This window comes from Falco biarmicus, chromosome 10, assembly GCF_023638135.1.
Source record: "Falco biarmicus isolate bFalBia1 chromosome 10, bFalBia1.pri, whole genome shotgun sequence".
NCBI lineage: Eukaryota > Metazoa > Chordata > Aves > Falconiformes > Falconidae > Falco > Falco biarmicus.
The window spans coordinates 15,527,290-15,553,289 of NC_079297.1; the positions used below are offsets into that span (position 1 = coordinate 15,527,290).

Here is a 26,000-nt window from a genome sequence, read left to right on the forward strand (position 1 = left end):
GCCACGGGTGCCTCACGCCAGGGAGCCATGTTCTGGTTGGCACTGGCCACCGTGCCTTGGTTTAGTGCCCCAAGCCCCCGGGGTCAGGCCAGTTACCTGTCCTGCGGGATGGAGCCAGAATTGCTTTAGTGCCTTGGTCTGCCCAGCTCTGCTCAGGGACCCTGCTTCCTCGCAAACCCGCTGCCAGCAGCACGGATGAAGACAAACGCACAAAGCTTGTGTTTCAAGTTGTGTGTGGCTTTTCAACCCCACCAAATAGCTTTATTCACACAATCGTTTCTTAATTTACAAAGCCTCTGCCACTCATACACATCAGGGTATCCACAGTGTTCAAAGAACTTAAATAGAACATCTCATACCAAGCCAAGTAAACCAAGTACAAAAAATAGATATAAAGTTGTTCACACATAGGTCCTAGATTACCAGCTTCTGTGCAAAAAAAAAAAAAAAAAAAAAAGAAAAATACAGATTCATTTACTAGTACCATTATCTTTAATTTGGAGTCTGGGTTTAAGCCTTCTGCTCTTGCTAGCTCAGCACAGGAGCTGCAGGGTGAGGGGGGAGCCTGGAGCAGGACTGGGCCAGTACGCCCCTGTCCCAGGGCTCACCTAGCACCACTGGGGCCTCAGCACCCCCCAGCACGGCAGGGCAGCAGCTCCTCTGCAAAGCTGCTGTGCTTAGCTGGATGAATGAGCTGAAGGCCCATGGTGGGCTGGGCAGCTGCAGGTGCCAGAACAGGGACATCAAGCACTCCCCTGTGGCCCCTGCCAACTCTTCCAGCAGCTTGGATATCACCCTCAGAGATAAAAGCACTTGGGTAGCAACAGAGAAGCAGGATTTGTCAGGTCACAGCTGGAGGAGAGCATCTCTCTGTGCTTTCCTTCCAGCTGCGCCCACTGCCCCGACACCCACTCTGAAGTGGGAAATGCTTTTAGACCTGAAGGGCCACATGCTGGGATGAGCCCGGTAACTGACTGAGCAGCAGAGGTACCGCCAGCACAGCTCACCCCACCACCAGCGACAGCTCCCAGCACTGCCTCGTCGAGGGAGCCAGCAGCATGAGCATCGCTCGCATCCCATGGCCGAGGAAGCCAGCGGCTCTGCTTCCCAGATGCTGCCCCTCTGCTGAGCCTGGGACCTGTGCAGCCTGGCTGGTGGGATGGGAGGCTGCAAGGAGCCAGGGGAAAGCACGGCAGCACGCTCCTGTGGCACACGGCTGAGCCGGCATGCCAGTCCTGCAGCAGCATCGCCAAAAGGGAAGCAGGAGCCTGCCTCACCTCAGGCAGCTGTAGTGTGAAGCCTGGGCAGCACACACCTGGGGGAACGAGGGAAAGCAGCAACGTGTTTCCCTGCTCTCATGACCTGCAGAAAGCACAGGGAAACATATCCCAGTCCGTGCCCTGACGCAGCTGGCCCACGATGCTTGGCAGGCTTAAATCCAGACTCAGTACTGCATACAGAGGAGACACACAACGCTCACAATGGAGGATTTCCACAATGATGGTAATGCTTGTTTTAAGTCTTATTGCTCCAGAAAGGCTCTGGGAGCCTCTGATATGTGAAGGAGCTGGGTCCTGAGGAGTAAAGGAAGACCACAGGGGTAACTCTTATCTGTCACTAGCACTGCTGAACCTCAAACACAGCAGCAAGGGGACAAGGGGGAGCTAATCTAACCCCTCAAGGCTAGAGCCATCTCTGCTCTCTCCTCCCCATGGACCAAAGCTGGCTGGGAGATCCCCGTGACACCTGCACGATGCCAGCAGCGTCAGCCTTGCTGCAGGCTGGTACAGATAACATGTTTCCCAATCCTCCTGAGGCTTGGCTTGTTCCCCCCACCCACCCCATATCACTCTTGTAAACAGCATAGAAGTAAACAGTTTCATACAATCGCTTCCCCGGTACGGGCACCAGCTGTGTTCCCCACAAGCCTGGAGGGTGGCAGGGTTTAGAGAGGGTACTTGGCTCCCCCCATACTGACCAGAGCACCCTCCCGCCACCTGGATGCTCAGCCTCACTGCAGCCAGGAAGAGATGGAGACAGCATGGCCCTGGGCTGGGCAATAGGCTGCAGTCTCAGTGCTGCTTTCTTAAGCTTGACATTTCCCAGCAGCACATCCTAATGTCAAGAACATCTACAGCGGAGGGAGAAGTTCAGCCTGCAAGAGCTGGCCAGGAGCTGCCTGACAGACCCACCTGGGAAAAAAAAAGCCTAAACATCCTCCATCCCATAGCACATGCAGGTTTGAGCTGTTCCCAGTTCCCACCTTGTTCTAGAGGGAGTGCTGGTCTGGGCCAAAGTAACTGGGAAGAGAGAATGCTGGGAGCTGTAAACACAAGGCAGGTTCCTGTATAGTCTCAGGAGTTGAGCACAAAGAGCAGCAAAATCGTCAGGGACAAATGCTCTTAAAAGGGTAAATTAATCAGGGAAACATCCGTATTGGCCAAAGGCTAGCAGCCCTAGGACTTGTCCTCAGGAGTGTTTGCTAAATCCTAAATAAGGCACTACGGTCTAGCTCACTAACATCAAGCTGCTTTAAAAACACATCTGCAACGCAAAAGCTGAGGTGGAGACGTGTGGTTTGAAGATGGCCTGAAATGGTGGTGGACCAAGAGGGCTGACGCTCCCAGGGCTTGCCTGGATGCTGCCTGCCTGCTCTCCAAACAGGAGCTGCCTGCTGGGCTCACCCTGTCCCCAGAGAGATGGGTGACAGAAACCTCCTGCTAGGAAGCTCCCTTCAACTGGGATGTTACACCTGGCGAAGGGCCCTTCCAGCAGACAAAGCCACGTGAGCAGGGCTGGGAGATAAAGCCCTCTTACCGCACCTGTTCAAGCCATGGTTAGGTTATTACAGTTATAACAGTCGGGAGCAAAGGCTCTGTCAGGTGGAGGAAGGATGGCCCAATGATCAGGGCACTAATGCTGTAACTACAGGGTTCAGCTCTTGTCTCACTGCAAGCCCCGCCCCCCCCCCCGGGAGCTGGGGGAGAAACCCACCGGCAGCTTCTTGGCACAGCCGCTGTGGGGACCTGCTGCTAGTCAGAGAGGAATGAGAGCAGCCAAGGTGCCGTCCAGAGCCCCCGCGAGTGCTCTGCAGCCAGGGCCAAGGACAGCGCCTGCTGAGCAAACTGCTCAGACCCCTGGAAGGAGCCTGTACAGCCACAGTCTGACTATGGCCGGCCACATCCCACAGAAGCGTCCCCAGGAACAAACAGAAGAGCAGCGTGGGAACAGGGGCTTGGCGCTGAATTTGTGATGTCCTAACCTTCACAAGTCATAGACAGATGGTCTGGAGCCTCCTGGCATCGTCCTTGTAAGAGGGCCCTGGCCTTCCTGCAGCAACAGCCTTAACTTTGTGTCCTAGAACCAAAGGAAGAGGGAAAAAAAAGAAACCCCTCCCTCCATTCCCTGCTTTAGCCCACCTGAATTTCCTCCATTTCCACTTATTCCCATGAGGTCAGCAAAGTACACTGAGTAGATACAAGGACAGGCAAGGAACAGTTCCCACAGCTGGGGACGAGGGGGTAGGAGGGACCCTCTCCTGCCTGTGGCCCTGGCCAGCTCCAGCTGCAGTAAGGGCTGAGGGCCTGGGCAGGCTGTGAGTGATGCTGGGTCAGAGCAGCCCACTCCTCAAACTGCTCCCGGGTGATTTAGCCTGGTGAGAAATGTTTTAGTCAGTGCAGAACTTGCAGGGTGGAGAAGAGGTGGTGCTTTGCATTTACAGTGAGCAAAGTCTAAAAACTGTTACCACAGGGTCAGCCCCTGAATATTAGTGTTGCTCTATATATAAACAAGGAAATCCAGTATTAACTGCTCAGCCTGAGGTTCCAATCTCCTTACCTGAGCTGTACTGCAACCAACCCTAACCAGTGGCTTTGCTTCCAGGACATAGCCCTCTAGCAGGGAAGTGTTTCACGGGAGGTTAGAATCCAGCCCATGAGCTGTTTCGGCCAAAACTCCTCTTCTCCCAAGCATTGTTCCCAGCTACTGAAGTCTGGCATTACATGGAACAGAGCAGTGGACTGCTTTCCGTTTCTCTTCTATGCAGACAATGTCCACCTGAAAAAAAGTATTTTGGGGCTGCCTGTTGCTCTCTGTAGGGAAAGTCTGTAACAAGTGTCGCTAGTGAAATCCAGGTTGGGGAGAACAAAGGTCTGCCTGTCGCAGCAGCAGACCTGCCTTAGCAAATGGCTTTCCAGCTTGTTCATGCTACTCTATTCTAATGTCAACTGCCCACAGCCTGGGTAGCATCCACCTATTCAGAAGCTGCCTGGCCATGAAATTATTTAGCTGCTTGCAACACGTGGTCTGAGAGAGACTCACTTTTTCTAAACCATTGCACCGCCAGTGCAAACCTAGCAATCACTGTGCTCCCATTTCCCCTAGGCAAAAGCAACAGCTTTAAACCCAAAGTTGTGCCCAGCTGGACTGAAGAGCTGGTGCCTGGCAGCACACCTCGCTGCCAGGCTGCCAATCCCCACCTCCTTATGGAACCAGGTCTCCTCTAGAAACATCTACTGAGTCAAATGGCAGTACAGGAGATACAGGGAGGGCTGGGCAATAGAAGCTCTGCTCTCTGGATCTTGTTTAAAAGTTTCATAAGCATGACAATTGCCAGCTTGTGCTCTTCTACAGGCTCATACAGCCCCGTCCTGCATCCCCAGAACACCCCTTCCCAACAAAACCAAATAACACCCAAAGATTTCACATTGCCAGAGATCCTGCAGACCAGGGATCTTCCATATCATCATCTTCCCTTATCTTTGACTTCCCTCGTTGCACATAAATAATGGAGATTATGGGTCCCTGGTAAATAGACCTGCAAGAAAAACAAGAAAGGAGAGAGAGAGGTCAGGTATGTCAGTGGTTTTGTCCCAGTTACCACACTGTGACAACGTCCTGCCAGTGCTCCTGCTGCCACCTGACCCAGACTGCAAGTAGGGAAAGCAAGCAGGATCGTTAGTTCAGTGTGCTCACCGCACCTCTCCTTTCATCCCAAGCCCTAATCAAGCATCATTTGAGGGTCTGGGAGAACTCAAGAAGAGCGCACGCCTTCTCGTTACACAGCCCCAACAGTCACTGCAAACAGCAGCGCCTACGAACAGCAGCACCAGGTGGAGGGTGCAATAGTAACTGGATTGGTGCTGGAGTCATCCGGCTGCTGGGCAGCAGGGCTGGAGGACACCACTGTGGAAAAGGCACCCACTCCCAGCGCCTTCCCACTGGTCCCAGTTAGTCTGAGATAGGTGTTGCAGCATCCCTCTGCTTTGTAGTGCTTTTGTTATCGGTCCAGGCACCATGGGTCTACACTCTGTTTACAGTTATTTCTCCCTCAGGAGCAATTCAGACAGCCCTGCACGGAGCACGCTGCCAAGGTCAGCCCACATCCAGCTGCCCCACTGCATGGGCTGGGCTGGGCTGGGATGGGCTGAGCATCACCCCACAGCCCATAACACAGCCCCATCCTGTGGGGCTCACTGCAGTGATAGCCTGGCCAGAACCAGGACGAGCATTACCACAGCAGAGCCCAGCCTTGAGGGTCCACACGATGCACCCACAAGCGCTGGCTCCCAGTCCTCCACCGGGAAAGGTGGAACAAGCTGACACTGGGGACACCCTGCACCACTCACCCTGTGCGTCAGCAGCAGCTCGGGCTTCTCAAGTGGCACTGCAAGAGGTGGTTAAAATCCATTTGGTGCAACTGAAAGCAGAGCAGGATGGGTTCACAGCATGGCCCTGCTGTGCTTGAAACAGCTCATGAGGATGCTCAGTGCCAAGGATTTTAGGGAAAAACAGGCAGATCTGTGCTGCACAGTCGCTGCTCTGGCCCAAGCCCCTGTGCACAGCATCCCCCACAGCCCCTATAGCACCAAGGGTCCTGCAGTGATTCATCTGCAGCCCTGGCACAGCACCCTCCTGCGCTCTGAGGCTCAGGGATGCAGAAATTCTCAACCCCACAGGTAAGCCACCAACATTTTCCACCCCGTTTATTCACAATCCAGCAAATTCCCTATGGACATCCCATCCAGCAGCAGCACTGGACCCAGCAGAGGAACAGCAGAACAGCACACATGGCATGAGATGTCACTTCTGTACTGGAAATACATCATCCAGGTATTCACAGCCTTCAGGAGGGAGGGACCAGCAGAGCTGAGGCCAGGGGCTGTGCTGGGAAGCAGTGGTGATGGTTTGATGAAAGCTGGGACCCACCTGGCTGACAGAGGGAGCTGAGGGTCTCCCCATTGCTGCCAGCTCGGCTCAGTGGCACCTCAAGGGCTTCCTGCAGCAAGGGACAGGGCTGGAAGTCTCTGGAACATGTGCAAACCTTCAACCCAAGGGGAGGGCCCTGCTTCACTTCATCACCCCAAGTCCTATGCACAGGTGGTAATTTTGCAGGACTTAGCAGTTTAATTTTTCCCCAATCTTGAGCTCTGAGCAAAGTTACATGGAAAAAATAGGGGATGAGTGTTCACCTCTCCCACCAGGAACAAGCGAGGGGCTCTGCAGAGATGCAGAGTAAGAGCAACAGAGCAGTGGGAGAGACCTGCTGAAGGAAAACTGCCACTGCCCAGCAAATTACTCAAATCTCTCAGCCCTAGGAAATCTCATTAAAGAAATCCATGCCCAAAGAACACATTTCTAAAGGGGCTGCCTCTACTGCTCAGAGCAGAAGCCAGGACAATGGGCACGTTGCTTTTCAGGAGAGGTTCACCAGGAGATGCTGCCTTTGCAGGCTGCAATCAGAAAAGCACCCTTCTGTTTGAGAAGGCAGGCTTACAAGAGGCACCAGGACATCAGGTCAGGAATTTTCTGGAAGTAGCTTCATTAGTAAGTAGGGCAGCATTTCTGTTTGTGCTTCCCTGGCATAGGAACATTTTCAGGGAAGGAGCTTGCCTGAGCAGCCCCGAGCTCACAGCACTGAGACAGGAGAGCTCACTCCATTGATGCACACTGTTTCAGGAGTTTGTTCAAGGGCTTTTAATCCCTCCACTGATGCCACTTATAGTTTTAATCAGCTCGAATGTTCATTCGGCATCAGGAAGATATGAACCAGCAGTCCCCAGAGTCCTCATCCAGCACCTAAGGAAATGACACTAATGCGTGGGTCACAGCAGAGATAGGAGATGGCAGTGCAGTCTGCGTGGTAGCTGAGGGCTCAGCGCAAGGCAGAGAGAGATAACCCAGCACCTTCTCTTGTCAATCACGTTATCTGCCCCTGCATGGGAACACAGGGTACCAGGGAATGGGGCTGAGGGCCTGCTTTGTCTTTTAAATCCTTCCTCATGCTCTCCTCATTTATTTGCAGCACACCCTTTAGGAGCTTCCTTAAATCCAACCTTAAATTCACAGGGGGGAGAGCAGGGATGGGGGAGAGCAGGGATGACTTCGAGCAAATGCAAACAATAACACATCTGGCCAGAGGTGATCCAGTTCACCCTCAGGGCTTTGCTTCTCCCCAGGTAGAACCCAACACTGCCCAGAAAGATGTGCACACTCCGCAGTGTGGCCCTGCGATGCTGCACCCGCGGCTACAGCCAAGAAGAAGATCTGACCTTGCTTTTACTGTCCCATGGCTTTTGTCCATGCCAAGACTAACAAACCACACCGAAAACAGACTGAGGTCAAATCCAACATTATTTCAGAAATGAAACTGCTATTCTTTTCCTTGCCTTCCTGCCCTGTTCCTGGCCAGGGGGTCAAGGCACTTTTACCACATGGTAAAATTTGAGTTGAGTGGTACTAACAGACAAGACATCACTGACAGCTCGCAGAGATGCTGCTGATGGGCTCCCCATCCCTGTCCTTCAGGTCTGAAATTCTGTAGGGCAGCAGTTTATCAGGAGCGGCTGGGCACAGCACCAGAGAGCTCTCGCCGGGTGCAGACACCGTCATGCAGGGAGAGCAGATGAGCTTGTTCAGCATCAGCTCCTGTTGCATTTTGAAAACGCAAAGAGAACAATGCAAATGCAAACAGTTACTTTCAGCTGAAACTGGAATGATCGGAACCAGTGACAGAGGAGTGCTGGAGTGAGTCAGGCTGGCCTTCACCTCAGATACCTTCCTGCCGAAGGCAGCCGAGATGGTGCAGGCTGCACCACGCCACACACAGATTCCTGCCACTCACCTTGAGCATCCACTCCAAAGCCCAGACCTACTGTTTTATCCACAGCAAAACCATCGCAGAACACGATCTATCAGAACAAGCTGCCTTCCACACTGATCACAACCATTGCAGATGGATATCCTACATGAACTAAAACAACAAAGTCTCTTAAATGCATAACTGCAAGTGGTGGGTGACGCTGCCACTGCTCCCCTTGTTTCTGTGGCTGAGACCACTGGTGCCACTCCAGCGAGCAAACAGCCCGCGCTCTCGCTGTACCTCGCTCCTCAGCAACTTCTCTGAGCGTTGCTCAACCACACTACACAGCCCCACAGCATCAGAGCATCCCACCGAAGCAGGGTCCACGGGAGCCCCCTCGCCTGCCCTGGGAACTTGGAGGGCAGCTACAAGAGACACGCAAAGAAAACTATGTTCCCATTGTAGGAACAGAGGAGGGGGAGGGCAGCCCCAGACTCCCAGTATGGACGTGGAGGGGTGAAATACTCCTTTAGTGTGCCTGCAGGGACAGTGCCGGGCTATCCACGGCAATCAAGAGAATCAGCAGGTACTCGCACAATCCAGCCACTCCCTAATTGCACTATAAAAAGGCTTTTGTCCTCCTTGCCCAAAAGGCATGCTTTTGGGAGCAGCGATCTGGGGCTTTAGATAAACTTGCTGCAGAGGGTGGGGAAGCAGAAAGTTCAAATGAGATAAGACTTTCCTTCTCCCCACCGAAATGCTGCCCACCTCTGCTGGCCTTTACCGCCCCTGGGCAAGGAGAGCAAGGGATAAGCAGGCTCATCTCCTCCCCAGACACCAAGCCAGAAACAATTTCCCAGCTGAGAACTGACATTTCATAACTGCATTTTGGAAGGGTAACAGAGCATGAAGCCTGCTGACTGGCAGGTGCATGCAGCATCCGAGGCTGAGCTAAAGGCAAAGCTGTTGGGACATGAAAAAACAATCCTAAGGGGTCAGCGGCCATGCCAAAGACTAAGCAAAAATCTGACTGCCTGGGTCAGGAAGGGTTATGGTTTTCCAGGTTATGACATGGAACAAGGCTGAGCAGGGGCTGAAGCTGTCCGAGGGAAGAACTTCCTGCATGACCCAGCAGCCTATAAGCTCACGCCAGTGCCACAATTAAGCTGTAAGAGGTTACTTGAGTTTCTCAGTCAAATTACCTGAGAGCAGAATTCAGGCCCTGCTCTAAATCCTACTTTAGCTTCTCAAGCAGGTTTCTGATTTAAGATTTGCATTTACTAGGAGCCAGAGGTAGGCTGATAGGAATGCACAAAGCTACACAACACATTAGACAAACCCTATAGGAAGGCACACCAAATATCCTGCTGCCCCATAAGCAAGCCAGAGGACTGCTCCCCACAGCACAAAGCTCTGGGTTTGCGGTGAACATATGGCCAGCGCCGGGCTCCTATCTGGGCCAAGCAGCCGCGCTAGGGATGCCAGGTTGCGTTATGCAAGCGCATCCCTCACCGCCGCAGCTGCGTCACCCACAAGAGCTCTCGGTGCAGACTCACGGCTGGCTCCGGCCACGGGTGGGTAGCGGGGAGGCTGCAGAAGGCAGCTGGGTTTTAAGCAAACAGCCCCCGGGTAGGACTGTCCCCTTGGTGTTTGTTATCCCTGCATGTACTGTTCTGCAGATCTGCGCAGGATGAGTTCTCCCCGCAGGGCGAGGGCTGGTTGTGTAACTCAGCAGCATCATGGCAGGGAGCAATGGCAGATGGCAGCAGGCGAACCCCGACCCTCGGCGAGCAGCAGCACCGCTCCCAGCAGCCAGGAGCCCCACACCTCAGCCTGGCACGCAAGGTGGGGTGCCCTGCGCTCGCCCCAGGACCGGATCACACCCAGCTCCAGGGCTCCCATCTCTGCGGATTCGCTCCCCCACCCTAATCCCCAGCCCACACTTGCACTGGGACCAGTACCAAGCCTCAGCCCCAGGCATAAGCAGTCGCATCAATTACTTGCACTGGAGTCTTAAGGGTGTTAAATATTTTGCGGGGGGGGGGGGGCCTGGTGTGCAGATGGGACAAACCAGCAGTGACAGAACTAGACCTACCAGCGGGCCTTCCCATTTCTATATTGCTATTGCTCTGCATACAGCACAAAGCTCACCTGGGTGGGCACAAACGCACAGAGGGGACAGGCAGCACGCTGCTTTACATGAGCTCAGGGAGAAGGCTCAGGTGGGCAGCCATGAGGGTGTTTGGTTGTTGTTTTGTGTTTGGGTTTTGTTTGCTTTTGTTTTTTGGTTGGGTTTTTTTGTTTTTGTTTTGGTTTTTTTTTTAGCAAAACCTGCCCAAAATATCCCCACCTTCCCATCACCCTGCTGCTGGAGGCTCGTTCTCGGGAGCGGGCCAGGCACACAGCCGTGGGCTGCGAGGGTGAGGGCTGAGTGTTTGCTGGCTAGGGCAGCCATTTCGTCCCTCTCTGCTCTCCCGTAGCTGGGATCTGCTCTGGTCCGGCAGGATCTGTGGGGGTTTGGGGTGAGGTATGGGCTTGGAGCCCAAGCTGCAATGCCAGCGCCAAACACGAGCAGGCTCCCAGATGTCTCCTGCGACCTGCAAGGGCCTGGTGGCTCTGCAGGAGCCTGAGAAAGGCCCTGGGCTGGGAAGACATCAGCCTCGCCCCTTGTAATCTGTATTTTTTTGGTTTCATTGAAGCATTTGGCCAGGAGAATGCCTAGTAACAGCTCCTGTTTACAAACTGCTTTGCCATGCAGACACCACCTCCCAGTCCTTCGGCATCACTGGTTAATGACATCACCAGCTGCCCCACATCCTGGGGTCCTTCCAGACCATGTGTGACCACTCAGGCCCCTGGAGCAAGACCTCTGAGCTTGGGACTATTTAGGAACCAAGCTGGGGGAGGAAGGAAGGGACTCTGCTTGAACAGAGCTGAGGTCAGCCTCAGCACAACTGTTCTGTAAGCTTCCTTCCTGAGCAGACACAGGTCTACAAGTCTACAAACTCAGACACGGGGGACCAAAGCATCCTACTGGGTTTGGGCAACTGCAGCTCACACCAAAGGGAAGTCTTGCCTTTAGCAAGGAAATGAAACAGACCCACGAAACAGACCCACAAGACAGACCCCACGTGCCTCGTCGGTGAAAGCAAACAGCTTTGTCTGTACAGAAACAGACGTGCCGCTCCACTCAGTGCCTGCTCGCCCAGCCAGCTGAGCCCCAAGGTGTCCTGTCTGAGTCTGAGGGGAAGGGGACTGTGCCAGACAGCAAGGTGCTCACTGCGCTGACCACAGAAATTATACCACACAGCAGAGGAGACTGAACTGGCAGCTCCTTCCCTGCCCCCGGGGAGAAAGAGACATACCCAAAGAAGGTGCTCACAGGTCTCTGCCATGCACCAGTGTGTCTCAGCCACTGGCCAGGACCTCCAAGGAGCAGGGCTCCTGCCCAGCCCTGCCAGCCCCGCTGGGCCTTTAGGCAGCAGTGGGACATGCAGCTGCTAATTCTGTTTCCCACCTCTACTTTATTTTTGCAGTAGAATAGGTGGAAAAAACCTCAGAAGCAGCACTCTGATGAGTCACTATAGAAATAACTGGGAACATAAAAGAGTCTTTTGTGTCACAAAGTGCATTATCAGGCTGGTACAGCAGACAGAATAATAGAAAAACTGTGGATCACTTACCCAGCTGCAAAGCACAGCTGTGCCCTGCCCTGAATTTAAGCAGCACATGTAACCTGGTCCATTCTGGTTTCAAGCTCAAAGGCATCAGGTCGATCCTGCGGGTTAGCAGCCAACATGTCTTTCAAGAGCTGCTTGATTCCCTCAGACATGGAAGTCCTGCGTTTCTGAGGGATGTGCAGCTCCATCTTTGGGTTTTCTAGCAGCGCTTCCCCAACAGGCACAATCTCGGTCCCCTGCTTGATGTAGGTCCCCAGCAGCTCCTTCTTGGTCTCCGCATCAATGAAAGTTATCCTCTCAATCATGGCCCAGATGATGATGCCAAGGGCGAAGATGTCAGCCTTGGCGGTGTAGTGTCCCTCCCAGACCTCGGGCGCCATGTAGAAATCGGAGCCGCAAGCCGAAGACAGCCAGTACTTGTTCACATTCACATTTTTGTTCTCATGCCCGCCCTCCTTGCCCCGAGCAGTCAGGCCAGCGCAGACCTTACTGAGCCCGAAGTCAGCCACCTTGAGAACAGGGGTGCCAGACTTCTCGGTGATCAGGATGTTGTCTGGTTTCAGATCCCGGTGGACAATATGGTTCTTGTGCAGGAAGGCAATGGCACTGGTCAGCTGCAGCATGAAGCTCTTGTTTGTGGCCGGGTCAGGTCTTCGTGAGAGCACGTACTGGTTGAGGTCTCCCCCTTCACAGAACTCCATGACAAACCACAGGTAGCAAGGCTCCTCTGCATAGCCCAGGATCCTCTCACCTAACCAAAAGGGACAAAAACAAGAGTGGGTTTTTCAGGCACATTACAAAATGTCCACACTGACTCAGCACAGGCAAGAAACGGGTCTGGTTTACATCAACAGTAAAGGCCTTAGGAATGTGGCCGGGACCTATCGCACCACGGGGTACCAGCAGTGATGCTGGTACTGCCATGGCTTCACATGCTTTAGGACCTCATCGAGTGCCACGCACCAGCACCACGTTTATCTGAGCCCATTGCCTAGGAGGCAGCTCAGGGACTTGCTCCCAGCAAAGTGCAGGCGCATGAGTGAAACTGAGCGCACACCTTCTCAGGTGCTTGCAGGGAACTTGGAAGCAGAGAGTTACTTTCCTGCACTACTGTCAGGCAGTTCTCCCCAGGCTCTGACAGCCAAAGCAGCAGAGACTAAACGCACAATTAGCAGCAAGTCCCCAGGAAAAAAAAAAAATAAATCAGTTTATGCGAACACCAGCTCTCCCACCTGAGCTCTGCTGCAAGAGGCAAAGGCTGGCTTGTACCTTATGCTTTACTAGTATAACTGCAAGTGAGGAGTAAATCACAAGTAAATCAATGCTGTGCCAGTACAGCCTTGCTAAGAGCTGTCACACCAGTGTCAAAGCAAGCTGGCTCTTCCAGACTATATCTATGCATTTAAGCATTGTGTTTGTGCTAGAGAAGCTCTGCCACTTCAGACAGTTTTCCTTAAGTGTCAAGAGGTCTTTAAAAAGAGGAAACTGGAGACTCAGGTAGCAAATGCTGAGCGCAATCTCAGCCACGCTTACAAATATAACTGTAACCTCACTTGCGAGTACCGCTACTCAGTATTATGTCCTGAACAGCTTCTTCCTTCGCCAGATGTTCACTGAGCTCTTCAAGCTTAGAGCATCGCTGGTCTAGCTTGGCTCCAAACTCATCTAGGTTTTACTCCACTATGCCCCTGCCCGAGCAAACCACTCTCCTGCACATAAGCTAGATCCATCGAGAAATATAAAAGCACCGTATCAGCTAATGGGACCAGGTCTGCCACCGGTGCTCCCAGGGCATCCCCTCACAATGCTGTGATGCTCTGGGGAGCACCAGCAGCAGATCTGGCCCTGTCAGCTGATACCAGGATGCAAACCCTGCTGCCAGATCCCAGTTCACCTTCACAGAGCACCCAGGTGACAGGCAGAGCCTGCACACACAACCAGGGCATTGTTTTGCTCTAGGAACCAGTTTTGCTGTTTTTGTTGGGTTTTGTTTGTTTGTTTTTTTTTTTACCCTCAAGCATCATAAGGGAGAAGCTGGAGGACACCACTCGCCTCTGCCACAGTTAAGTCACACAGACAGACCCAAGTGTTTTGAAAGCAGTTAAATAACTCCACCCTTCTGACAAAGTTGGGTTTTGTTTTAGCAAAGCCCTAGAGAGCATCTGGGAAAGCAAACTTCCAGCAGCAGGTAAAGCCAAGGACTACCAGAGACACCCAAGCCCTGGGCTGCCCAGCACCCGTGCCTGGAACAGTCAGTGATCAGTATGGGTGGGAATATTGGTTATTTGCACAAACAGTCTGTATCCATGGCTACTGCTATGGAAATGAAAGTCTGCACAACAGAAGGATTTGGCTGCACCTCCTTGCCCTCAGCAGAAGGTAAAGGTTAGCTCTGGGGGATGGGAAGGACCATGAACAGGCTGGAGATATGGGGACCTGGGTGCGCTTTGAGGAGCCAAATGAGACACACACCCCCCCCCCAAGTGCTGGAGGGGCAGCACGCAAGGCCAAGGACCAACTAGGAGCAGCACAGGACAGCTCAGCTCTGGAGACCAAAACGTTGACCAGGAAAAGAAGCATCTCTGGCATGAGCCAAGACAAGCATGACAGCACGGGAACTGAAGCAGAAGCTCCTCATCCTGGGAGTGGAGCCCTTTGCACAGCCAGGACAGCTTCAGCTCACACCACTGCTGCCACCTCGGGTTTGCTAAACCCCCGCAACGTTGCAGCAGAGCACACGGCTTTGCTTTCCTGCTCCCCCCAGCATCCCAACGTGGGTTTGGCTCTTCTCAGCCAGGAACCACACCATTGATGGGGAGCATGGCAGATCCCTGTGCCCATCATACATGGCCAGGAGCATCAAGGATATTCACACAGCAGCACTGCTGACAACCCCTTCCTGCAGAGAAGTGGCTCAAACATCAGCTCACCAGCAGCCAGGACCTGCTGTCTCTGACAAGCCAAGGTTTGTTTTTAGCATAACTAAGGCTCTGATTTAAAACTTGGCCCCTGAACCTCAGCAAGCACAGGGAGGATGCTGCCGACCCAGCGGTAGCTGCAAGCACCAGGCTCTTCACTTTGGGTGGAGCACTGCTCAGAGAGGCTTAAGCCAAGAGTAATATTTCCTCATTTTCTTTCTATAATCTGAAAGTGTTTTAGTCGTTAAATCATCTTCCTGCCTTCAAAACAAACAGCTTTAAACATAGAGATGGCAAACAGCTTCCTAAAGATGAGATGTTAGCAAACTGAAGTCAAGCAGCCAAGAGCTAAAGTGATGCAGACAGCAGGCAAGACCTGTTCTCCATCACAAAGCAAGCATCCCTGCATGCTCCCCGCCCAGACACCGGACCGGACTACATACACTAACCTCTCCATCTTTGCAGCAGCCCTCCTACAACCCATCCTGGGAGCTCATTAACAGCTTGCTAATTTGCTTAGCATGACAGAGTGGAAAAAAACCCTTACTGACAGAAGAACCAATATCCCCCTCCCCACCATTGTGTGTAACCTCTGACTCCCCCCATGCAAAGGGGCTGTGCTAGAGAGATGAGAGCCAGTGGCACGAAGCCTGGGTCCACCGGCTGATGGTAACATGTGTGAGTGATGCCAGGGCAGCCCACAAGCGAGTCTGAGCACTGGTGGCCCCACAGGTGACGTGCTAGGAAGCAACACCTTATACCTGTTCTCTTATTAAGACAGCTCTACCACTGCTATGGGCACATGGCCATGCACAAGCCTCGAAAGTGCACATGTATCAGGACACCAAGCACATCGCTCAAGTATGTGCCTGTCCTCCAGGCACAGTGCCAGGCTTTCAGCTTCCTTTTTGCTCTCTGCCCCTAAATTTATTATTCCACAACTCATTAAAATGAAGAGGATTTGAGCTCTGCACTGTAGCCGAGACCCAACATCGCCTGGTATCCCAACAGTTGTGCTCCCGATTCAGAAGGTCTCCAACTAATCCCCCCTGCGCCCTGAGCCCCGGCATGTTGGCACAGCATCTGTGCTGGCCTGTAAATAGCCCAGCTGCGGTCGTGCAGAATGGCACGGCAGCACAGCTACAAGTCGGCTACCTCAGCTGGAGCGACAGCACAGCAGCTCCACGCACACAGCTCATGAGCTGCAGGCAGGGACGGAGAGCAAGCAGACCTGGGAGGCTCATCTAGCCCTAACTTTAGCTTTGAAAATATTTATTGGTGCAATATCAGACCCAAAGCTTGGGAAGGCAACAAGCACAGCCTCTGCCGGAGCCTGTGGCCAGCACAACACAGCCTGGGGGGCAGTCAGGAGGAAGGCAGATAGAGGGGAGAACACGCTCTGGTTTGGGGAGTGAAACTGCTACTCTCCAGCCTTGGGATGGAGAACCCAGCTCTGCTCCCCTCTTCAGAGAACTGCAGCAGGACCCAGACAGGCAAAGCCCTCCCCACAGCAGGGAAGTCGGGGTCACCTATAGCTGCACAAGAGCTTTCTCCAAGCCATGCCACCTCTTCTTGGGGTGTGCAACATGAGAAAGGAGTGCAGGAAACACCTGTACCTGCCAGAAAGAGCTTGACTTACTACAGCCAGGCATGCACACGAAGGGAAGAGCTGGCTCCTCTCCCGAGGAGTTGTGCCTGCAGGAGCACATGAAGGAAGAACACAGGCTACACAGAAATTAGGACACTGTCCTTCTTGGGAAGGCTCCCTTGGGCAGTTGTGTGTGGAGTGTGAAGGGAGAGCAGGATCAGGTCTGCATGGGGTAGGGCCAGGCAGGTCTGGACGTGTCACCCCCGAGAGCGCAGAGGGGACAGGCAAGGCAGGGGCAGCCAGAGCCAGAGGTTTGCTTGGAAGATGCACCTCAGCAGCCTCGCAGGAAGTCTGTGCCGGTTACAGGGTTTAAAGGCTGCCTACACTAAGGGACTCAGCTGGGTGGCAGGGGTGGGCACAGGGAGACCGAGCTCACCCCAAGGAGTGTTCGGGAGTCCAGGCACACAAGTTTGGGGAAAGAGGGTTTGGGGTGAGCTGGCTCTGGCAGGCTGGGGGGGGCATGGGGGCATTGAGGATACAGGGCTCTGGTATTTTTCCACACCTTCACTGCACTTTGGCAGAGCTGGGTCTGACAAGCAGCCAAGGGAGCAAGGGGAGGGAGGGAGCATTTCAGAGATGTCACCATCACAATCATCAGCTGTAGCAGAAGAAAGTGACTCCTCACAGTCCCACAATGCTGCTGAGGGACCTCAGGGGAAGGAGGGAGCGTCAGCCCAGGCTGCAGGCACTGGTGCTTCCAGGGCTGTCCCCACAGAGCCAGCACTGGCATAGGAATGGTGACAGGAGAGCTTGAAGAACAGTCCCAAAACTGTAAGAGCTTGAGGGAACAGGCAGGGCACCATAACAGGCTGCAGCCTTGGGGTCCTCAGAGGAGATGGGATGCTGTGCATCAGGTGTCCCCTTGGGGACCTTCACTGGTCTCTGGCCCGGTCACACCAAGGGACATGCATGGGCTGTGGGGCAGTTCAGGGTAGTGGAGGGAGCCCCAGGACTGGGGATGTAACTGAGGAGTTAAGTGCTGGCAAGGGGTGCAGGGAAGAGCTGAGGGCAGCACACAGGGACAGTCCCCAGGGCTGGGTCTGAGCCTGAAGATGACAATGGGGTCCCTCAGGAGGAGGGGCACAGGGCTGGGGGGCTGCAGAGGTGTAGGGTACAGGGAGGGACCCCATGGGCAGGGCACAGGGCTACTGAGGCACAGGGTGGGGGCTTAGGAAGGGGTGTCCCTGTGAGCCACACACAGAGGAGGAGAGAGTAGTGGGGACACAGCAGCAGAGCCCAGGGATGCAGCACAGGGCAGGGTGCAGGACAGGTGATGCTGGGCAGAGGTCCCACAGGGGTGGCTGGCAGCAGAGCAGGGTGCTGGGGCAGCAGAGGGACCCTGTGGGGGAGCCCCATGGGGACACATGGAGGTGGGTGATGGGAGCAGCAGGGAGCACGCCTGGGCAGGTACCCCGGCAGTGCAGGGAGACCCCAGGGCAGGCAGGGGCGAGAGGAGAGCCCAGGGATGGTTATACTGGAAAAGTGGTGAGTCAAGGTGGAAGGAGGGGTGTCGTGAGAGCTGGGGGGAGCTGCTGAGAGCAGGCGATGCCAAAGAGGGATGCGGGCAATGGGGTCGTGCTCTGGAGCCAGGGACCAGCAGCAGCACCTGGGGTGTGAGTGGCCGGGAAGGGCACCCCAGGGGCAGGAAAGGGGACGACCCCAGGGGATCCCGCGTGGCTTATCCCCGCGGGTACCTGCTGCGGGGGCGCTGGTGACAACGGGGAGGTGGCAGCCCCAGGGTGCTCAGCAGGGGGTAACCGGGGGGTGAGGCTGAGGGGACACCCCGGGAGGGCGGCGCTGGAGCAGTGCCCAGGCCGGTGCGGGGGGTCCCGGTACCTTTGAGGGAGGTCTCCACGAGGCGCAGGTAGAGCTGGCTGCGCTTGTTGCCGTGGCTCATGCGCTGCCCCAGGCCGTGCCGCTGCAGAACACACTCCTCGAAGCGCACCACGTTGGGGTGCTGCCGCCGGAGGCTCGTCAGGGCCCAGAACTCGGCCAGCGCCAGCTCCACGTTCTCGGGAGCGTCGCAACGGATCCGTTTCACCGCCAGCCGGGCGCCGCTGCGGCCCGACACCGCCTCGTACACCACGCCGTAGGCCCCGCGGCCTATCTCAGCCAGCAGGCTGTACCGTGGGGCGCCGCCGCCGCCAACCGGGCCGGGCCCCGCCGCCGCCGTCATGGGGCCCCGCCGCGCCGCCCGCCGCCGCCGCCGCCGTCCCGCCCTTTGTGTCCCGCGGCGGCCGCCGTCCGCCGTCTCCATGGCACCGCCGCGGGCCGCACGCCTGCCACCGCCGCCCCCCGCCCCCCCCCCTCGCCCGGGAGCGCCGCGCCGGGGAGCGCCGCGCGGGCGAGGGGGCACGCGCCGCCGCGTCGGAGGGCGGAAAAGCGCGCCCTGCCTGCCCCTTTAAGCGCTCGGCCAATCGCGGCGGCGCGGGATGAACCACCGCGACGTCGGGGGAGGGGGGGGGGATACGGTACCGGCAACCGGCCTCCCCCCAGCGGCCGGGAGGGCGAAGGGGGCGGCGGGCCGGCTTTCCGAACCCGCAGCCGGTAGCCGGGGTGCAGCGCCGCCAAGGATGACTCAGCGTGGCGGAGGCTCACAGCGGCAGTCGGACCTCCCACCCCCCCCGCCGCCGCCGCCGTGGTACGCGCCGGCCCAGTGCTAACAAGCCGGTCCTCGGGATGGTGGCGCCCGGCGGCGGCCGCCCCGGTGTGTGTGTGTCCCCTCCTCGCCGAGCATGGCAGGGCACCGGCACGGGGCGGGGGGAGCGCGGCGAAGGGAGGGACTCGCCCGCGGGGCTCACCTGGGGCGCGGGGCCGGGCTCCGGGCCGGGCGCTGCGCGGCGGCGTGTGAACGGGCGGGGCGGCGGGATAAAGTGGGGCCACGCGCCCTGACGTAACCCCTTATGTAACGGCGGCGGGGGGCGGGGGGAAGGGGTCACCCGTCCCCGTCCACCCTCCCACCGTCACCGGCACGGCCGGTGCTCCGGGGGAGGGGGATGATACCGCATTTTAGGGGGGTGATGCCCCGGGGGGGGGTGATGCCCCGGGATCCGTGCACTGCGTGCAGGACCATGAGGGGCGGCGGGGACCTGCTGGGACCCCCCCCCCCCCCCCGGGGCTGCAGCACGCCCCCTCCCCCAGGATAGCGGTGCTCCCGGTAACTGGGACCCCGGCTCCCCGCGGGGCCGCTGCAGCTTCACCGCTCCCCGGGCGGGCAGCGATGGGTGCTGGGGTCCCCCCCCGGCCGGGGGCTTCGCCAGCGTCAGTCCAGCCCGGGCAGTGCGGGGGGGGCGGGGCGGGGCAGGTTCTGCACCGGGCTGGGGACCGGGGGGAGCAGCCGGCAGCCCGCGGGGCTCGGGGCTCTGCACGCCGCTCCCCCCGTGGGCTTCGCGGGGGGGTGATAGCCACCAACCCCCCAGACTTCATTTTCCAGCCGCTGCTCCCCACGGTTCCCGGCCGTTTCCCAGCGCCGCCGTGGGTGCCGTTAGCAGCCACCACGCTGCGGGCGGCCAGGGAGCACATCCACAGAGCCGGGTTACGGACGGAGCAGCTCCCAAAATCACCGTTTCTGGACTTGTTCCTGAGCGGTGCCGCTGCGCTCGCCAGCCCGCAGCAGCTCTGGGCTGTGTCATACTGGTCCCCCCACCCCGGCAGGGATGGAGACCCCCAGTGCCCCCAGCACCCAGGGCTTGGTGGGGCTGACCCTCTGCGGCACACAAGCATGGCGCAGGCTGCGGCTCCCGCCAGCGGCTTGAACTCCATTTGCTGTTAAATGGAGCCGCTTCACCTCCTGGCCCTGGGATGAGGGGGCCGGGGGCGAGGGGGCCGGCGCGGTGCGTGCCGGCGGCAGGGATGATGGCAGCAGGGTGATGTGCAGTGTTTACGTGGGTTCTGCTTTTTTGTACCGGCATCAAGTGGCCACTTGTGCCTCCTGCCCACGCAGGGAGGTCACCGCGTGCCCGCACGCGTGCCCACCTGGGCTGCGCGGTGACCTCGAGCCACCGCAGCGTGACGCAGGCAGGGGCTGAATCGGCTCCCGGTCCCACGCTGCTGTTCTGTCGGCTGCCGCGGCCCCCGCAGCGGTGACCTGCCCCTGCTCTGCGCTGCCTGCCTGGCATCTGCCTCCAGATCGCGCCCGAGCAGTCACCGGAGGTTCGCTCCGGTGCTGTCGTGGTTGATCGGAGATCGCGTGGCTCCTGTGGGTGGTTGGAAGAAGACCCCCAGGCTCAGCCCACCCCACAGTTCTCCCCACAGAGCAACTGGTACCTCTCATGTCCCGCAAAATGCATCGATGTGTCCCTTGCCCCGCAGTGGGCAGCCGCTGCAAAAGGGCACCCTGCCCTGCCCATGCAGCCGGCGGTTGCTTTGGGGCCAGGAGGGAGAGGGGATGTTTTAGGAGTTTCTGGAAAAGCCCCGTCCCACTGAACAGGAGAAAGCAGATGGTGCTGGAGGAACCACAGCGGAGCACCTGCTTCCCTGTGGATGCTCCTGCTGGCTCACTGTCCCGCTGCCTGGGGACAGCCCAGGCGGCCGGCAGAGCTTCTCCTGCCTGTGGGGACAATTTATGACCTGGCAGGATGGGGGCCCAGCACCTCGAGGTGCCCTGTGTGGTCGGGGGGTGAGTCCCCGGGGACAGGCTGGGGGTGTCGGGGCAGCGCAGCAGTGCCGTCTGACGTGAGCTGCCATCAACTCCCACGTGCTTTCGCGGGAGCCTGGTACGCACACTCGTCCCCCTCCTCGCTGAGCCCGCTTCTCACTGATGTAGTTAGGAAAACTTAAACTTCTCTATTACTGCACATTTCTCTTACCCAGGTGCTTAATTACCATTGTCCCAGGGAAATGTCAGTGTGACTCAGAGACAGTTTCCCATTAGGAAGCGACAGATGAATATTAATCAAACTTGCTGGTGGGTGGGCTTGCTCCCAGCACCTTTCCCGGGGGGACCCTGTCAACCCCCATGCCTGCCCACACCGTGACCGACCCCCGGGAAGACCCTCTTGCCCAACTCAGTGTATGTGCCATGGGTAGAAAATAAGACAGCTCTGCTCCGGGGACGGGAGTAACCCGACCGACCTCCTGGAGCAAAAGGAATCAGCCCTGAGGAAGGAACCTTATTACAAATGACTTTTCTCTCCCTGCCTGTGGGGTTTGCTCCATCCCCAGCAGCGCATCTCCCTCCAGTGCAATTACCCTGCGTGGGGGGGTGGCTGCACCCCGGGCCATTGGGCTCCGGGAGGGATGCTGCAAGCAGGTCTGCATTTGGGGGGGCTGGCGCTGGCCACATTGCTCCCCCCTGCGCTCTGTGGTCCTTGGGCGGGCACCGGCCTTTGGGGTGATGCTGTCACTCTCGCCTGGAGATGCAGCTCTGGGACAGAGCCATTTTCCTGCATAGTGGCAGGTTGAACCAGGGAGGCCAAGTGCTGGGGGTCGACTTCATGGGTTTGGGAGGGCTGTTTGATAGAAATAAAGGTTTTTGGTGTAAAAAATGCTCCTCTCTGCCTGGTCTGAGGTGCCTGCAGGACCACTAGTCCCAGCAGCAAGAGTTAAACCTGCCCAGGGTGTCACCGCAGCCCCTGGCTGAGTGTGTCTGTGGTGGTTTGCAGCTGCATTTTTTCTTGGCTTTGTTCTGTGCCTGCACAGCCTGGCATGGTGTGGTGAGGGGGGGCCGTGGTGCCCTCTGCCCATGACCCTTGTGGGGCTCAAGCCCTGTCGCCCCTGGCCACAGCGCTGCTGCCTCCCAGAATGGGTCCCAAGGGGACATCTCCTCCATCATCGGTCCTGGGGAGATGCAGGATGCTCTGCCTTTGCCTCGCCCCCCCCTCCCCAAGCCCTGCTCCCTTGGTCCATCTGTGCTGGTACAGCCCCATCCCGGGTGAGCCAAAATCCACCTCCAAGCAAAATCTGTGGGGTCCCATGTGCTTTTTGGTGAGCAGAGCCTGGCACCCCAAACATGGGTGCTAGTGGAGGCAGCCACCAGCCTTGGGGACAGGGGGCCACGGGCAGCTGGCGCAGGCTGCCCTGCTCACCCAGCTGTGGCTGCTGGGGGGCCCGTGGAGCGTCCCGGCCATGCCAGCGGCCCCCGCGCCCCTCACCAGCACCGGAAGGGCTGAGCAGGGGGCACGGGGTCCGGCAGCTGGTGTTCAAGCCAGGAGAAAGGCAGGTTGCTGGGAAACATCCCTCTTGAGCTCCGATAAAAATAGCTCCGTCTTCAAGGCGAGAGGATGGGCTGCGCTGCCGGTGGCACACGGGGTGCGCTTGCACCTGCCGGGATGGACCAGCCTGGCCCTGTGGGGTCTGCGCCCCAGACCCCCAGACCCACACCTCTGTTGTGACATGGTGCAGGGGGACGGTGGTGCAGGGGTCCAGCAGGGGGGCCCAGCGCTGCCCTTCTCTACCCCTAAATCAGGCTTGGAAATGTGTGAGCAGGAATCAGAGCTGGGCAGGGAAGGTGGTGGTGGGGGTCTCCATGCCCCCACTTTGCTCCCCCTTCCCCTTTGGCTCATCTCTTTGGGTTTGTCCTCAGGAGGAGGGGGGGCAGTGGAGGGAAGGCCGGCGGGTGCAAGCCCCGGTGGTGCAGAGGTGGGGGGTTTCCATGCGAGGGCTTGGCTGCCCAGCCGGGGTGGGTGGGCTGTGGAGGGGGGGACAACCAGCCTTTCACAGAGCGTGAAGACCCTCTCGCCCTTCTTGTGGCTGTGGACAGGCTCACTCCTCTCCCCAGCATCACCACAGGGACGATGCCTCTCCCCAGCCTGGGGAGTGGGGGGGCGGGGGGACAGGGCTTCAGTCCCCCCACCTTCTTGGGCAGGCTTTGAATTTGATGCCCAGGGGGATTCTCACCCCCGGCAGCCAGACTCCTCCGGCACTCAGCTGGGGGGGGCACATGCACCCCGTCCCAGCCCCTCGCCACCTCCCGCATTTGGGGCATGTTTTTGAGCCCCAGGGACCGAGGCTGGCCCCAATGGGGGTCCCCAAGGGGCGCAACCAGCAGTGGTGCAGTGGCGGGACGTGCACCCCGATCCCTGGGGTGGCTGGGTGGCCCCCGACACAGCAGCAGAGCCTGCTCGGGAGGTGGTGAGGATGCTGCAGGTCTGATTATTCACAGCTTCCCTCGCCACGATTGGCTCCGCGGAGTGAACGCAGCCGGGCCCCGCCGCAGGAGGAGACTCCGTAGCCATAAAAGCGGGGTGGCAGCCGGCCGGCGGTGAGTCCGGTGGGCACCCTGTGCACTGCCGTGGGGCCACCAGCCAGTGTGGCCTCGCCACCGCCACCGATGACCAGCTCAGCCTGACGCCCGTGGAGGGACACCCAGCACCCAGCACCCATCCTGACTTCGTGGAGCTGGCACTCGGCGGGACAGGGAGCAGCGGCAGGTAGGGCTGCCAGGGCCGCCATCCCACTCACATCGCGTGGGCACACGGGGGTATCGCTCCTGCTCACCAGAGAGTGACTTTCTTTAAAAACGCCCCCCCGAGCCGCGATGTTGAGAGCGGCTTGTGGTTGGGCTTGTTGAGTTATTTTGGGGGCTCCCGCCTGGCCACAGGTGCTCCTCTCGTTCCTCGAGCGATTTGGTAGCCCGTGAACTGCTGTCCAGAGCCTTGCTGGGGTTCGTTTCGATGTCGATGTCATGCTTGCCACCCTAGCAGTGGGGACACCCAGGGCTCAGGGGGGCAAAGGGAGCGGGGAGAGGGGATAGGGGGAGGTTTCTTTCTCCCCCCGCTTGGCTCCAGCAGCAGCGGCAGCTGCAGTGCTGGGTTTTCCTGTAATTCTGTTCCAAAAGTCATTGACTTTTTTGGGAAGTCTTGTCCTGGTGGCGTTTCCAGGTCAGTTTTAAAGGTGAGGGAAGGAACTGTTGGAAGGTGGTTCTTCTCCACCAGCAATACCTGCAGCGTCCTGACTTGCCTGAGCTGCAGCGGGGTGGGAGAGAGCTGCTCAGCGCAGGAGAGCTGTTCACAGCCCTCACTAGAAATGATCACAGGTTATTTGTGACGGGGGAGCCGGTCTCTGGGCTGCCTGGCACACGCAGTGCTGGTTTCCCCGTCCCTCCTTGGGTCACCCCGTCTGTAACTGGCCCCCGGTGTGCACAGATGCCGCTCAGAGCTTTTCCACACACCAGCAAAGCCTGGGCAACAAACTGGAAACAGGACAGGGGAGAAGGGGACCTGGCAGACACTTGACACAGGTAGGACACACTGGGGGCAGCCGGGGACTGTCGTTGGCATTGCCAGACACTGCCACGATCCCGCTGAGGTGTTTCTGCAGGAGCGACAGCTCTGGAGCCTTGGGACTCCTCCAGGTAATGCAGGATCAAGCTCCTACACTGCTTTTCTTCTTCCTCCCTTTGTGTGCTGCTGCTTTTTGCTCTTGCCCAAAGCCCTTCGTTTTCCTCCCCTTTTCCTGCCCCAGTTTTGCCAGTCCCCTCGCAGCTGCAGGAGCAGGCAGAGTGCTGTGGGGCCGTTCATGGCACCATCTGGACAAGGTACGTTTGCAGCGGGGTGTCCCAGGGTGCCCAGGCGCGGGTGGTCCTTGGCCATGCTGTGCCCCAGAGAGCTGCAGCTCCCCTGAGGCTGCAGCAGGGCCAGGTGCTGGGTGACAGGAATGGGACGTGCCGTGTCCGACATGCCATGACACCGAGCTGTGCCGAGCTGGTCGCACCTGCAGCTTGTCCCGAGCTGCCGGACACACGTGGGGTGAAAGTTGCCATCGTGGCCCCCGCACGCTGCTCCAGCAGCACCCACGGGGCTGCCAGCAGCAGAGGAGCACAGCAGGGGTGAGGGAGGGGAAGGGGGTGGGAAAAGAGGGGGACAAAGGTTCCCGGTGGGGCTGGTGGGAAGCAGCCGGTGGCTGTTCTTGGGAGCATCATTCCTCTTGGTGCTGCCGCTAGCACCTACCTGCGTGGCTGGTGAGTCCTCGCCCATCAGTGCCGTGGTGGTGGTGAGGCAGTAGGGGACTGTCACCGTGTCTCAGCGGTGAGGGCTGGCTGGGATCCCACCATGCCCAGCCCAGTCACCTGCCTGCCCCGTTACCTGCCGCTCTGCCGAGGCGAGACGAAGTGATGCGCCGAGGGCTGTGTGGAGCCGGTGTGCGGTGCAGCCAAGGAATGCAGACGGCTTGACACACAATGGTGCAGATAATTCAAATTAAATTTTAATCTAGCATGAATTAATACTGTGGCATTAACATTTCTTCATCAGTACCAATTACAGTACATTAACAGATACTGCTGGAGAAGACAATAGTCTCTAACATGCGTCATTAATGTGTAACAGATCCCTCTGGGTCATGCCTTTCCACCCCAGATAAAAGCAGCAGGCAGTGCTTGCTGCCAGTGCACCCCTTTGGGGTTGGCTCTTGTTCCCGGGGCAATCGTGGTCCTGGTGGCACCACAGTCCTGTGACATTGCAACCAGGGCTGGCACCGGCCCCTCCAGCCTCACCTGGGGGGCTCTGAGCACTGCTGCCGGCACAGCCACCCTCCCAGCCATTGCACAGCCCCCCTCCCAGCTATTGCACGGTGTGTTCAGCCCTCCCTGGCTTCATCCGTGGAGGCCAGAGGCTCTGACAGGGCTCCCCGCAGGCTGAAGGATGGCGATCACGGTTTGCAGGTAGGCTTGAACCTGAAATCTGGCTTTTTCGCCCTCCTGCTGCACCAGCTCAGCAGAAGTGGCAGGCAGGAGG

The 26,000-nt window shown here is 57.7% G+C and overlaps 1 protein-coding gene across 1 annotated transcript; it reads right to left on the minus strand.

The window, feature by feature from the left end:
- Nucleotides 1-216: 216 nt before the first annotated feature.
- On the minus strand, nt 217-18,722 carry STK35 (serine/threonine kinase 35). The gene is made up of 3 exons (XM_056354614.1): nt 18,163-18,722; nt 11,764-12,511; nt 217-4,816 (listed from the first exon to the last, which is right to left on the minus strand). Exons 1-2 carry the CDS (start codon nt 18,581-18,583, stop codon nt 11,799-11,801), a joined length of 1,134 nt encoding a protein of 377 aa, XP_056210589.1. The 5' UTR covers nt 18,584-18,722; the 3' UTR covers nt 217-4,816; nt 11,764-11,798.
- Between the last annotated feature and the right edge of the window lie 7,278 nt (nt 18,723-26,000).